The sequence below is a fragment of the Tursiops truncatus genome, chromosome 8 (genome assembly GCF_011762595.2).
Source record: "Tursiops truncatus isolate mTurTru1 chromosome 8, mTurTru1.mat.Y, whole genome shotgun sequence".
NCBI classification, from domain to species: domain Eukaryota; kingdom Metazoa; phylum Chordata; class Mammalia; order Artiodactyla; family Delphinidae; genus Tursiops; species Tursiops truncatus.
Window position 1 is genome coordinate 78,839,029 of NC_047041.1, and position 12,292 is coordinate 78,851,320.

At 38.0% G+C, this 12,292-nt stretch overlaps 1 protein-coding gene across 8 annotated transcripts in view; it reads left to right on the plus strand.

Annotated features, from left to right (window-relative positions):
• The window catches only part of METTL15 (methyltransferase 15, mitochondrial 12S rRNA N4-cytidine), a 247,242-nt gene that overhangs the window by 150,799 nt on the left and 84,151 nt on the right, over positions 1-12,292 (plus strand). For 7 of the 8 annotated variants that reach the window (XM_073808727.1, XM_073808726.1, XM_073808728.1 and 4 more), the window contains one exon: positions 6,355-6,533. In XM_073808727.1, the coding sequence (XP_073664828.1) occupies positions 6,355-6,533 (179 nt within the window). The remainder of the gene's footprint in view (positions 1-6,354; positions 6,534-12,292) is intronic. The other variant, XM_033862655.2, reaches the window with a different exon arrangement.

The window sequence follows — 12,292 nt, forward strand, 5'->3', positions numbered from 1 at the left end:
ATTCTGAGGGTAGTCTTTTGGTCTTTTTTATGGTTTCCTTTGCTGTGCAAAAGTTTAAGTTTTATTAGGTCCCATTTGTTTATTTTTGTTTTTATTTCCATTTCTCTAGGAGGTGGGTCAAAAAGGGTCTTGCTGTGATTTATGTCATAGAGTGTTCTGCCTATGTTTTCCTCTAAGAGTTTGATAGTTTCTGGCCTTACATTTAGGTCATTAATCCATTTTGAGCTTATTTTTGTGTATGGTATTAGGGAGCGATCTAATCTCATACTTTTACATGTACCTGTCCAGTTTTCCCAGCACCACTTATTGAAGAGGCTGTCCTTTCTCCACTGTACATTCCTGCCTCCTTTATCAAAGATAAGGTGACCATATGTGCATGCTTTTATCTCTGGGCTTTCTATCCTGTTCCATTGATCTATTTTTCTGTTTTTGTGCCAGTACCATACTGTCTTAATTACTGTAGCTTTGCAGTATAGTCTGAAGTCAGGGAGCCTGATTCCTCCAGCTCCGTTTTTCTTTCTCAAGATTGCTTTGGCTATTCGGGGTTTTTTGTGTTTCCATACAAATTGTGAAATTTTTTGTTCTAGTTCTGTGAAAAATGCCAGTGGTAATTTGATAGGGATTGCACTGAATCTGTAGATTGCTTTGGGTAGTAGAGTCATTTTCACAATGTTGATTCTTCCAATCCAAGAACATGGTATATCTCTCCATCTATTTGTATCATCTTTAATTTCTTTCATCAGTGTCTTATAATTTTCTGCATCTCCTTATGTAGGTTTATTCCTAGATATTTTATTCTTTTTGTTGCAGTGGTAAATGGGAGTGTTTTCTTGATTTCACTTTCAGATTTTTCATCATTAGTGTATAGGAATGCGAGACATTTCTGTGCATTAATTTTGTATCCTGCTACTTTACCAAATTCATTGATTAGCTCTAGTAGTTTTCTGGTAGCATCTTTAGGATTCTCTATGTATAGTATCATGTCATCTGCAAACAGTGACAGCTTTACTTCTTCTTTTCCGGTTTGGATTCCTTTTATTTCCTTTTCTTCTCTGATTGCTGTGGCTAAAACTTCCAAAACTATGTTGAATAATAGTGGTGAGAGTGGGCAACCTTGTCTTGTTCCTGATCTTAGTGGAAATGCTTTCAGTTTTTCACCATTGAGGACGATGTTGGCTGTGGGTTTGTCATATATGGCCTTTATTATGTTGAGGGTAGTTCCCTCTATGCCTAGTTTCTGCAGGGTTTTTATCATAAATGGGTGTTGAATTTTGTCGAAAGCTTTCTCTGCATCTATTGAGATGATCATATGGTTTTTCTCCTTCAATCTGTTAATATGGTGTATCACGTTAATTGATTTGCATATATTGAAGAATCTTTGCATTCCTGGAGTAAACCCCACTTGATCATGGTGTATGATCATTTTAATGTGCTGTTGAATTCTGTTTGCTTGTATTTTGTTGAGTATTTTTGCATCTATGTTCATCAGTGATATTGGCCTGTAGTTTTCTTTCTTTGTGACATCCTTGTCTGGTTTTGATATCAGGGTGATGGTGGCCTTGTAGAATGAGTTTGGTAGTGTCCTCCCTCTGCTATATTTTGGAAGAGTTTGAGAAGGATAGGTGTTAGCTCTTCTCTAAATGTTTGATAGAATTCGCCTGTGAAGCCATCTGGTCCTGGGCTTTTGTTTGTTGGAAGAATTTTAATCACAGTTTCAATTTCAGTGCTTGTGATTGGTCTGTTCATATTTTCTATTTCTTCCTGATTCAGTCTTGGCAGGTTGTGCATTTCTAAGAATTTGTCCATTTCTTCCCGGTTTTCCATTTTATTGGCATAGAGTTGCTTGTAGTAATCTCTCATGATCGTTTGTATTTCTGCAGTGTCAGTTGTTACTTCTCCTTTTTCATTTCTAATTCTATTGATTTGAGTCTTCTCCCTTTTTTTCTTGATGAGTCTGGCTAATGGTTTATCAATTTTGTTTATCTTCTCAAAGAACCAGCTTTTAGTTTTATTGATGTTTGCTATCATTTCCTTCATTTCTTTTTCATTTATTTCTGATCTGATTTTTATGATTTCTTTCCTTCTGCTAACTTTGGGGGTTTTTTGTTCTTCTTTCTCTAATTGCTTTAGGTGCAAGGTTGGGTTGTTTATTCGAGATGTTTCCTGTTTCTTAAGGTAGGATTGTATTGCTATAAACTTCCCTCTTAGAACTGCTTTTGCTGCATCCCATAGGTTTTGGGTCGTCGTGTCTCCACTTTCATTTGTTTCTAGGTATTTTTTTATTTCCTGTTTGATTTCTTCAGTGATCACTTCATTATTAATTAGTGTATTGTTTAGCCTCCATGTGTTTGTATTTTTTACAGATCTTTTCCTGTAATTGATATCTAGTCTCATAACGTTGTGGTTGAAAAAGATACTTGACAAAATTTCAATTTTCTTACATTTACCAAGGCTTGATATGTGACCCAGGATATGATCTATCCTGGAGAATGTTCCATGAGCACTTGAGAAAAATGTGTATTCTGTTGTTTTTGGATGGCATGGCCTATAAATATCAATTAAGTTCATCTTGTTTAATGTATCATTTAAAGCTTGTGTTTCCTTATTTATTTTCATTTTGGATGATCTGTCCATTAGTGAAAGTGGGGTGTTAAAGTCCCCTACTATGAATGTGTTACTGTCAATTTCCCCTTTTATGGCTGTTAGCATCTGCCTTATGTATTGAGGTGCTCCTATGTTGGGTGCATAAATATTTACAATTGTTATATCTTCTTCCTGGATCGATCCCTTGATCATTATGCAGTGTCCTTCTTTGTCTCCTCCAATAGTCTTTATTTTAAAGTCTATTTTGTCTGATATGAGAATTGCTACTCCAGCTTTCTTTTGGTTTCCATTTGCATGGAATATCTTTTTCCATCCCCTTACTTTCAGTCTGTATGTGTCTGTAGGTCTTAAGTGGGTCTCCTGTAGACAGCATATATATGGGTCTTGTTTTTGTATCCATTCAGCCAATCTGTGTCTTTTGGTGGGAGCATTTAGTCCATTTACATTTAAGGTAATTATCGATATGTATGTTCCTATTCCCGTTTTCTTAATTGTTTTCTGTTCGTTATTGTAGGTTTTTTCCTTCTCTTGTGTTTCTTGCCTAGAGAAGTTCCTTTAGCATTTGTTGTAAAGCTGGTTTCTTGGTGCTGAACTCTCTCAGCTTTTGCTTGTCTGTAAAGATTTTAATTTCTCCATCAAATCTAAATGAGATCCTTGCTGGGTAGAGTAATCTTGGTTGCAGGTTTTTCTCCTTCATCACTTTAAATATGTCCTGCCGGTCCCTTCTGGCTTGCAGAGTTTCTGCTGAAAGATCAGCTGTTAACCTTATGGGGATTCCCTTGTGTGTTATTTGTTGTTTTTCCCTTGCTGCTTTTAATATGTTTTCTTTGTATTTAATTTTTGACAGTTTGATTAATACGTGTCTTGGCGTATTTCTCCTTGGATTTATCCTGTATGGGACTCTCTGTGCTTCCTGGACTTGATTAACTATTTCCTTTCCCATATTAGGGAAGTTTTCAACTATAATCTCTTCAAATATTTTATCAGTCCCTTTCTTTTTCTCTTCTTCTTCTGGAACCCCTATAATTCTAATGTTGGTGCATTTAATGTTGTCCCAGAGGTCTCTGAGACTGTCCTCAGTTCTTTTCATTCTTTTTTCTTTATTCTGCTCTGCAGTAGTTATTTCCACTATTTTATCTTCCAGGTCACTTATACATTCTTCTGCCTCAGTTATTCTGCTATTGATCCCATCTGGAGTATTTTTAATTTCATTTATTGTGTTGTTCATCGTTGGTTGTTTCATCTTTAGTTCTTCTAGGTCCTTGTTAAATGTTTCTTACATTTTGTCTATTCTATTTCCAAGATTTTGGATCATCTTTACTATCATTATTCTGAATTCTTTTTCAGGTAGACTCCCTATTTCCCCTTCATTCGTTAAGTCTGGTGGGTTTTTATCTTGCTCCTTCATCCGCTGTGTGTTTTTCTGTCTTCTCATTTTGCTTATCTTACTGTGTTTGGGGTCTCCATTTTGCAGGCTGCAGGTTTGTAGTTCACGTTGTTTTTGGTGTCTGTCCCCAGTGGCTAAAGTTGCTTCAGTGGGTTGTGTAGGCTTCCTGGTGGAGGGGACTAGTGCCTGTGTTCTGGTGGATGAGGCTGGATCTTGTCTTTCTGGTGGGCAGGTCCACGTCTGGTGGTGTGTTTTGGGGTGTCTGTGGACTTATTATGATTTTAGGCAGCCTCTCTGCTAATGGGTGGGGTTGTGTTCCTTTCTTGCTAGTTGTTGGCATAGGGTGTCCAACACTGTAGCTTGCTGCTCGTTGAGTGAAGCTGGGTGCTGGTGTTGAGATGGAGATCTCTGGGAGATTTTCGCCGTTTGATATTATGTGGAGCTGGGAGGTCTCTTGTGGACCAGTGTCCTGAATTTGGCTCTCCCACCTCAGAGGCACAGCACTGACTCCTGGCTGCAGCACTAAGAGCGTTTCATCCACACGGCTCCGAATAAAAGGGAGAAAAAGTAGAAAGAAAGGAAGGAAGGAAGGAAGAAAGAAAGGAGAGAGGGAGGGAGGAAGGAGAGAAGGAAAGAAAGAAAGAAAGAAAGAAAGAAAGAAAGAAAGAAAGAAAGAAAGAAAGAAAGAAAGAAGATAAAATAAAGTTATTAAAATAAAAAATAATTATTAAGAAAAAAAATTTTAAAAAAAACAGACGGATAGAACCCTAGGACAAATGGTGGAAGCAAAGCTATACAGACAAACTCTCACACAGAAGCATACACATACACACTCACCAGAAGAGGAAAAGGGGAAAAAATAATAAATCTTGCTCTCAAAGTCCACCTCCTCAATTTGGGATGATTCGTTGTCTGTTCATGTATTCCACAGATGCAGGGTACATCAAGTTGATTGTGGAGCTTTAATCCGCTGCTTCTGAGGCTGCTGGGAGAGATTTCCCTTTCTCTTCTTTGTTCTCACTGCTCCTGGGGCTCAGCTTCGGATTTGGCCCCGCCTCTGCGTGTAGGTCGCTGGAGGGCATCTGTTCTTCGCTCAGACAGGACGGGGTTAAAGGAGCAGCTTCTTCGGGCACTCTGGCTCACTCAGGCTGCGGAGAAGGAGGGGCATGGAGTGCGGTGCGAGCCTGCGGCGGCAGAGGCGCGCCGTGCGTTCTTCCGTGGAAGTTGTCCCAGGATCCCGGGACCCTGGCAGTGGCGGGCTGCACAGGCCCCCCGGAAGGGGGGTGTGGATAGTGACCTGTGCTCGCACACAGGCTTCTTGGTGGCAGCAGCAGCGGTCTTAGCGTCTCATGCCCGTCTCTGGGGTCCGCACTGTTAGCTGCAGCTCGCGCCCGTCTCTGGAGGTCTTTTAAGCAGCGCTCTGAATCTCCTCTCCTCGCGCACCAGGAAACCAAGAGGGAAGAAAAAGTCTCTTGCCTCTTTGGCAGATCCAGACTTTTCCCCGGATTCCCTCCCGGCTAGCTGTGGTGCACTAACCCACTGCAGGCTGTGTTCACGCCGCCAACCCGAGTCCTCTCCCTGCGCTCCAACCGAAGCCCGAGCCTCAGCTCCCAGCCCCGCCCGCCCCAGCGTTTGAGCAAACAAGCCTCTCGGGCTGGTGAGTGCCGGTCGGCATCGATCCTCTGTGCGGGAATCTCTCCACTTGCTTTCCGCAGCCCTGATTCTGTGCTCCCCTCTGCGGCTCCGAAGCTTCCCCCCTCCGCCACCCGCAGTCTCCGCCCGCAAAGGGGCTTCCCAGTGTGTGGAAACCTCTCCTCCTTCACAGCTCCCTCCCACTGGTGTAGGTCCCGTCCCTATTCTTTTGTCTCTGTTTATTGTTTTTTCTTTTGCCCTACCCAGGTACGTGGGGACTTTCTTGCCTTTTGGGAGGTCTGAGGTCTTCTGCCCACGTTCAGTAGGTGTTCTGTAGGAGTTGTTCCACGTGTAGATGTATTTCTGGTGTATCTGTGGGGAGGAAGGTGATCTCCGTGTGTTACTCTTCCGCCATCTTCCTGACCTCTAAGGAGAAATCTTCATAAGCCATAATTACTTCTTTCTGAGTTAAAGGCTAGTAAAGCATTTTAACTTCCTGCTGCCCTTGACCTTAATGAATGTCACACACAGTCCCACTTGCCATAATCATGGGTATTTGAAACGGAAAATCTATTTCATTTGTGTAAGATTTCAGTCTGTGACTTTAAAAACCTCATAAGACCTCTTAGACTATGTGTGTATGCCTGACTTTATGTCTCAGTACTCTGAAGTTTCACCTCTTGTCAATGAAAACTGACGTCAGTGAAGTAATTGGCTCTTCTTCTGCGTAGGTACCCTGACATGCCCACCGCAGCTGATGTTGTGAACGCTTTAGATCAACAGGCACTTGCATCCATCCTGAGAACATACGGGGAGGAGAAGCACGCCAGGAAAATCGCTTCAGCAATCGTTCAGGCACGCAGCATCTACCCCATCACCAGAACCCAGCAGCTTGCCAGCATCGTTGCAGGTACCCTCATTAATTCTGAACAGTGTCTGAGAGAAAAAAAAAAAAAAAAATATATATATATATATATAAGTACACACATACATACACACACACACACACATCTGTGTGTGTATATATATATATATATATATATATATATATATATATATATATATATATATATATATATATATATATATATATATGAATTCCCCCAAACTCCCAGAGGGATTCATTTGTACTTGAAATCATGCAGGATAGAATCTTGCCTATCCTTCTCTTATGCCACCTTTCTTTGGATTTGCAAGCTTCCCCCCTCCAACACCTCTCCCCCACACAATTTTTAAAAATATACTGTAGTTTGCTGATTAGTTTAATAATAGAAAATTTTTGTGCATGAGGTGATTTATCATTTGTGCCTACCAAGGTGAAACATGGAATGACAAGAGCAGAAGAATTTCTCTATCCATTACAGTGGTTGATAAGCATCCTGTATAAGATATGACATTACCTCTCTTAGTTTCACATTTCTGCATTTTAATATTTTGGGCAAAAGGAGAATTGCATTGCCCAACTGCTAAAATAAAATCCAGTGACTCATACATCTATTCTAAACAACCAGCTAACAAAGGGTATGTGATGTATAGGTTATTCTACTTTGTGAATGCTAACTAAATCAGCCTGAGGGGCTTATTGAAACATTTCATCTTTTCTGCTGTTCACCACCATAAACCTCTTGAACCTAAGTATAGCTAGGAGGTGCTTTATTATAGCCTTTCTGTCTGAAGCCAAAGTTGTTTCACAGCTGTGTTCCATGATGAAAGTTTTCAAGGCAAAAATATAACTCCTGAAGTTATTTAACAGAATTCCAGTGGTAAATTCTTCATCTTGTTGGACCATCTGAAACTCTACATCATTTTTATTTACCAAATGTAATAAGATTTTTTTAATAGTTCCTATTAAGTTACTTTAAGTAGCTAAAGATGTAGAAAAAAGGAATATTTGTATAGCTTGTAAAAGGAACATAATATTAGTTTCCTCTATCTTATTATCATACATAGTTTAAGGAATAAAACTTAATTATAAATTCACTCAGATTGAGATTTAGAGGTCATGTAGCAACTATTTTATAACAATTTAATAAAACTATATTCTATTTAGTTATTAAGAGTTGACCAAGTCTTTAATTTTTTAAGCTGCATACCTCAAGGCCTCAAAGCCCTTCCAACTTACCACTGATATTCCTGTAGGAAAGTACGAGTAAAATCTTGCAGGTTATGTGAGCATAAAATATTCCATGATTTTCTTCCCCAAAACGTTTATCCTAGCAGGCTGACATCACATTCACCCTGTCTTCTGTCCCTTGCTTTCTTCCTACTCCATACTCACTAACACGTCTCCACCTTATCCTTTCTGTCATTCTTTAACTAGCTGTGTACTCTGTCTCCCATTTTGGAAAGAAGAGCAGTGAGAAGTCACATTTTTTTTTTAATTGATAAGAAAATCCAGAATTTTCTATGCTGAAAATGAGGACTTGGGGTAGAGGGCATCCTAGAGATCATGAAGTCAAAAAGCCTCATCTGGTAACTGAAGAAACTAAGGCTCAGGAAGGCTGTGCAATTTCCTCAAGAGTACAGTGGCAATTTCAATGCTAATCTAGAATTTGGAAGTTCATGAATTTGAGGCATCATTAGGAATCTACCTTTAAGAAATTAAGCTAACTTTTCTGTCTCAGAACCCTAATCTATAAACTTGGGGAAATAACACTGTGGTACTAGATAGAAATTATTTGAAGATGTAGAATAGGTACATAAGTATTTTCAGAAGGATTATGATGTGAAATGCATATTAGGGCTATGAAAAATGATATACTAAAAATGAGAATTTTCATGTACGTGTAGATAAAACCCAGTTTTTGTAAATGCCATTAAAAAATTGAGTTCTCTATAATGAATCCATTTTTAAGGCTCAAAGCAGCCCATTTTAATAACAACTTTATTGATGATAATGTAATTCTTTGGAGAAGGGAAAAACAGAAAAGAATGGTTTTCCATTTTGTGCTTATTTATTCAAAAAATATCTTGGAAGAGGCTGCTATATACCAGGCATTTTACTAAGTACTGAAGGTAGAATGGGGAGCAAATCAGATAGAGCCTTTGTGTTCATGAAACTTACAGGCTAATAAGTGATGTAATAAAAACATGGGGTAATAAACTTGTACTTACAGTAGAAACACTCATTTTTTTTTAACATCTGTATTGGAGTATAATTTCTTTACAGTGGTGTGTTAGCTTCTACTTTATAACAAAGTGAATCAGTTATACATATACATATGATCCCATATCTGTTCCCTCTTGCTTCTCCCTCCCTCCCACCCTCCCTATCCCACACCTCTAGGTGGTCACAAAGCACCGAGCTGATCTCCCTGTGCTATGCGGCTGCTTCCCCCTAGCTATCTATTTTACATATGTCCATGCCACTCTCTCACTTTGTCACAGCTTACCCTTCCCCCTCCCCATATCCTCAAGTCCATTCTCTAGTAGGTCTCTGTCTTTATTCCTGTCTTACCCCTAGGTTCTTCATGACATTTTTTTTTTTAGATTCCATATATATGTGTTAGCATACGGTATTTGTCTTTCTCTTTCTGACTTACTTCACTCTGTATGACAGACTCTAGGTCCATCCACCTCACTACAAATAACTCAATTTCGTTCCTTTTTATGGCTGAGTAATATTCCATTGTATATATGTGTCACATTTTCTTTATCCATTTATCTGTTGATGGACACTTAGGTTGCTTCCATGTCCTGGCTATTGTAAATAGAGCTGCAATGACCATTGTGATACATGACTCTTTTTGAATTATGGTTTTCTCAGGGTGTATGCCCAGTAGTGGGATTGCTGGGTCATATGGTAGTTCTATATTTAGTTTTTTAAGGAACCTCCATACTGTTCTCCATAGTGGCTGTATCAATTTACATTTCCACCGACAGTGCAAGAGTGTTCCCTTTTCTCCACACTCTCTCCAGCATTTATTGTTTGTAGATTTTTTGATGATGCCATGGCATATATTCTATAAGCTCTAATTTTATTTTTATTAAAATGAAGTAAGAATTTAAAGATACTTACAAAGTAATCTGAATGAGCATATTTTCTAGATTTTCATTATTTTTGTCTTAATAATTACCTCACCCACATCTAATTTGATTGCATATTTATGTGACTCACCTTTATAAGGAAAGAGTTTCCAAAGTCTCCAACTTAGTATTCATGGAAACAGCAGCTGTCTTTCCTTTTGCATTCATATTTCACCAGTTCATGTGATATTTCATTAAACTATGTATTGACAATATAAGTGCTCTGGGCTGTAAGCATACAGTTCTTTTGGTGGGAGCATGACTATATGGAATTCTAGATAGTAGAGTACAATTTGTTTAGTAGAGAAAGGGATTAATCTGTCAAGTACATTAAATAGAAGTCTCTTAAGAGAGCTGCTTCATAAGGAAATATGGGAAGCAATGGAGGGCCCAAGAAGGTTTCTATATTAGTTCCATAGTACTGCTGTAACAAAGTACCACATACTAGGTGGCTTAAAACAACAGAAAGTTATTCTTCCACAGTTCTAGAGGCTAGAAGTCCCAAACCAAGGTATCAGCAGGGCTCTGGGGGAAGAGCTTCCTTGACTATTCCTAGTTTCTGGTGGTTGCCAGCAGTCCTTGGTATCCTTGGCTTGTAGATGCATCACTAAGTCTCTGCCTCCATCGTCACATGGTGTTCTCCCTGTTCATCTGTCTTTGTGTCCACATTTCCCTTATTATAAGGACACCAGTCATGTTTGATATAGGGCCCACCCTAATCCAGTATATACTCATCTTAATTTGATTATATCTGCAAACTTCCTATTTCTAAATAAAGTCGCACTCACTGGTTTCCGGGGGACATGAACTATGGGAGACACTGTTCAACCCCATACAGTTCCTAAGCAATATCTTTATTTAACAAACATGTATTTTAGCAGGCTATAATATGCAGTTATTATATTTGAATGTCTTTTCTGGTTCTTAATAAATTCATACTAAACATGTTCAATATTATCAAGCACTTTGGGAAATATGCCACTGTTCCTGACACATAGTAAAAGCCACGTATGGACAAAAATATAAATCACTTCCTTTGCTTTCAAAAAGCTAATCATCTATCAGAACAAGAAAGACCACCACACTTGTAATCACAATATACTTAGTGGAATTATATAATAATTAAAGTGATTAAGCTGTATTTATAAAATCTAAAGCCTAGTGCCTTTTGCTAGCACAAATAACTACAGTTCTAGTATTCTTCCAGATCATGGGAGCTCCAGAAGACAGGTTTGGGGCTCTAGGATGGGATAGAACACTTACAACTACAACTACCATGATTTTCTTTGTAAATTACCAGCAATTTGTAAGATAATTCCAAAAACAACCTGAAGGACTTCACTGATTATATGCACTATTCAGAACTCCTAGCCAGGAATTTTCATATAAACAACACATATACAGTGTTGTATATAGTGTTCCCTTCACTAAAGTTCCCTACACCTACCCTTTCCTGTGGCTAATGTCAGCTCTTCCTTTTGAGATTAGTTGAAATGTCACTTCCTTTAGAAGTTTTCTCCAGTCCTACACAAATTAGTTGAGATTCTCTTCTGTTTGCTCCCATAGCACTGTATTAGCCTGTCACAGCATTTATGCTGTTCTTGTTGCTTGTTTACTATTTATCTTTTCCTCTATACCTATACTGTCCAGTACAATTGCCACTAGGCACATGTGTCTGTGGAGCTCTTGAAATGTGGTTGCTCTAAATTGAGAGGTGCCATATATGCAAAATACACACCAGATTTTGAAGCTTAGTTTGAATAAAGAATTTAATATGTCTCAAAAATTTTAATGTGCATTATATGTTGAAATGGAAACAGTGAATCTCCCATACCAAAATGGTCTAACAACATTAACACTAAAGTACTCAGGTAAATTAGAAAACACACATTGCCCTCCCTTATAATTTTGGGATACTCTGAAGAAAACTAATACTCTGATAAAATATTTTTACTAATAAGAATCTTTAAAGATGGGAAATGGTACATATAAAAATACTCAAGCTCCTCAGGAAAGAAATTTATGCACTTAATTTTGACAAAATGGCTGTGGTTTTAGATTTTACAGAATTAATATATATCCGATTTGTGGAGGCTTAAAAATGGTATTGGTTCTGGATATCCCTTTGAATAACAAAGTCTGATTATTTTCCTTAATAAGCTGTTCATATTTCATTAGAGCTATTCTGTATTCCATTTCTCTTTCAATTCTCTGGATGCATCAAGAAAAAAAAAGTCATTTAATATTAAATTCAGTAGGTGAAATGAAAGACTTCATTTAATTGTTTATGATTTTCAAAATGATTTAGAATTCATCCTAGATCAAAATAATTGTATGTGATAAACTTGAAAAAATAATAATCTTAATTATTAAATTAAATCTAGTTTAATGTGAAGATCTTAGTTCAAGTCCTGGTTCTACAGCTTGCTTTCTGTGTAAACTTGAACAGTTCTAGACCTTATCTTTCTCATCTTGAAATGGAAGTGAATAATACTTATGATGATGATCATTGTTATTTAGCAAACATAACCCTACTAATTATATTTTACTTAAATGAATATTGAAATTCACTTGCAGTTTCCAAGCTTATGCAAAAATCAAAGAAGTATACTGATCACTTTTCAGGTCATTGGGATTTAGATT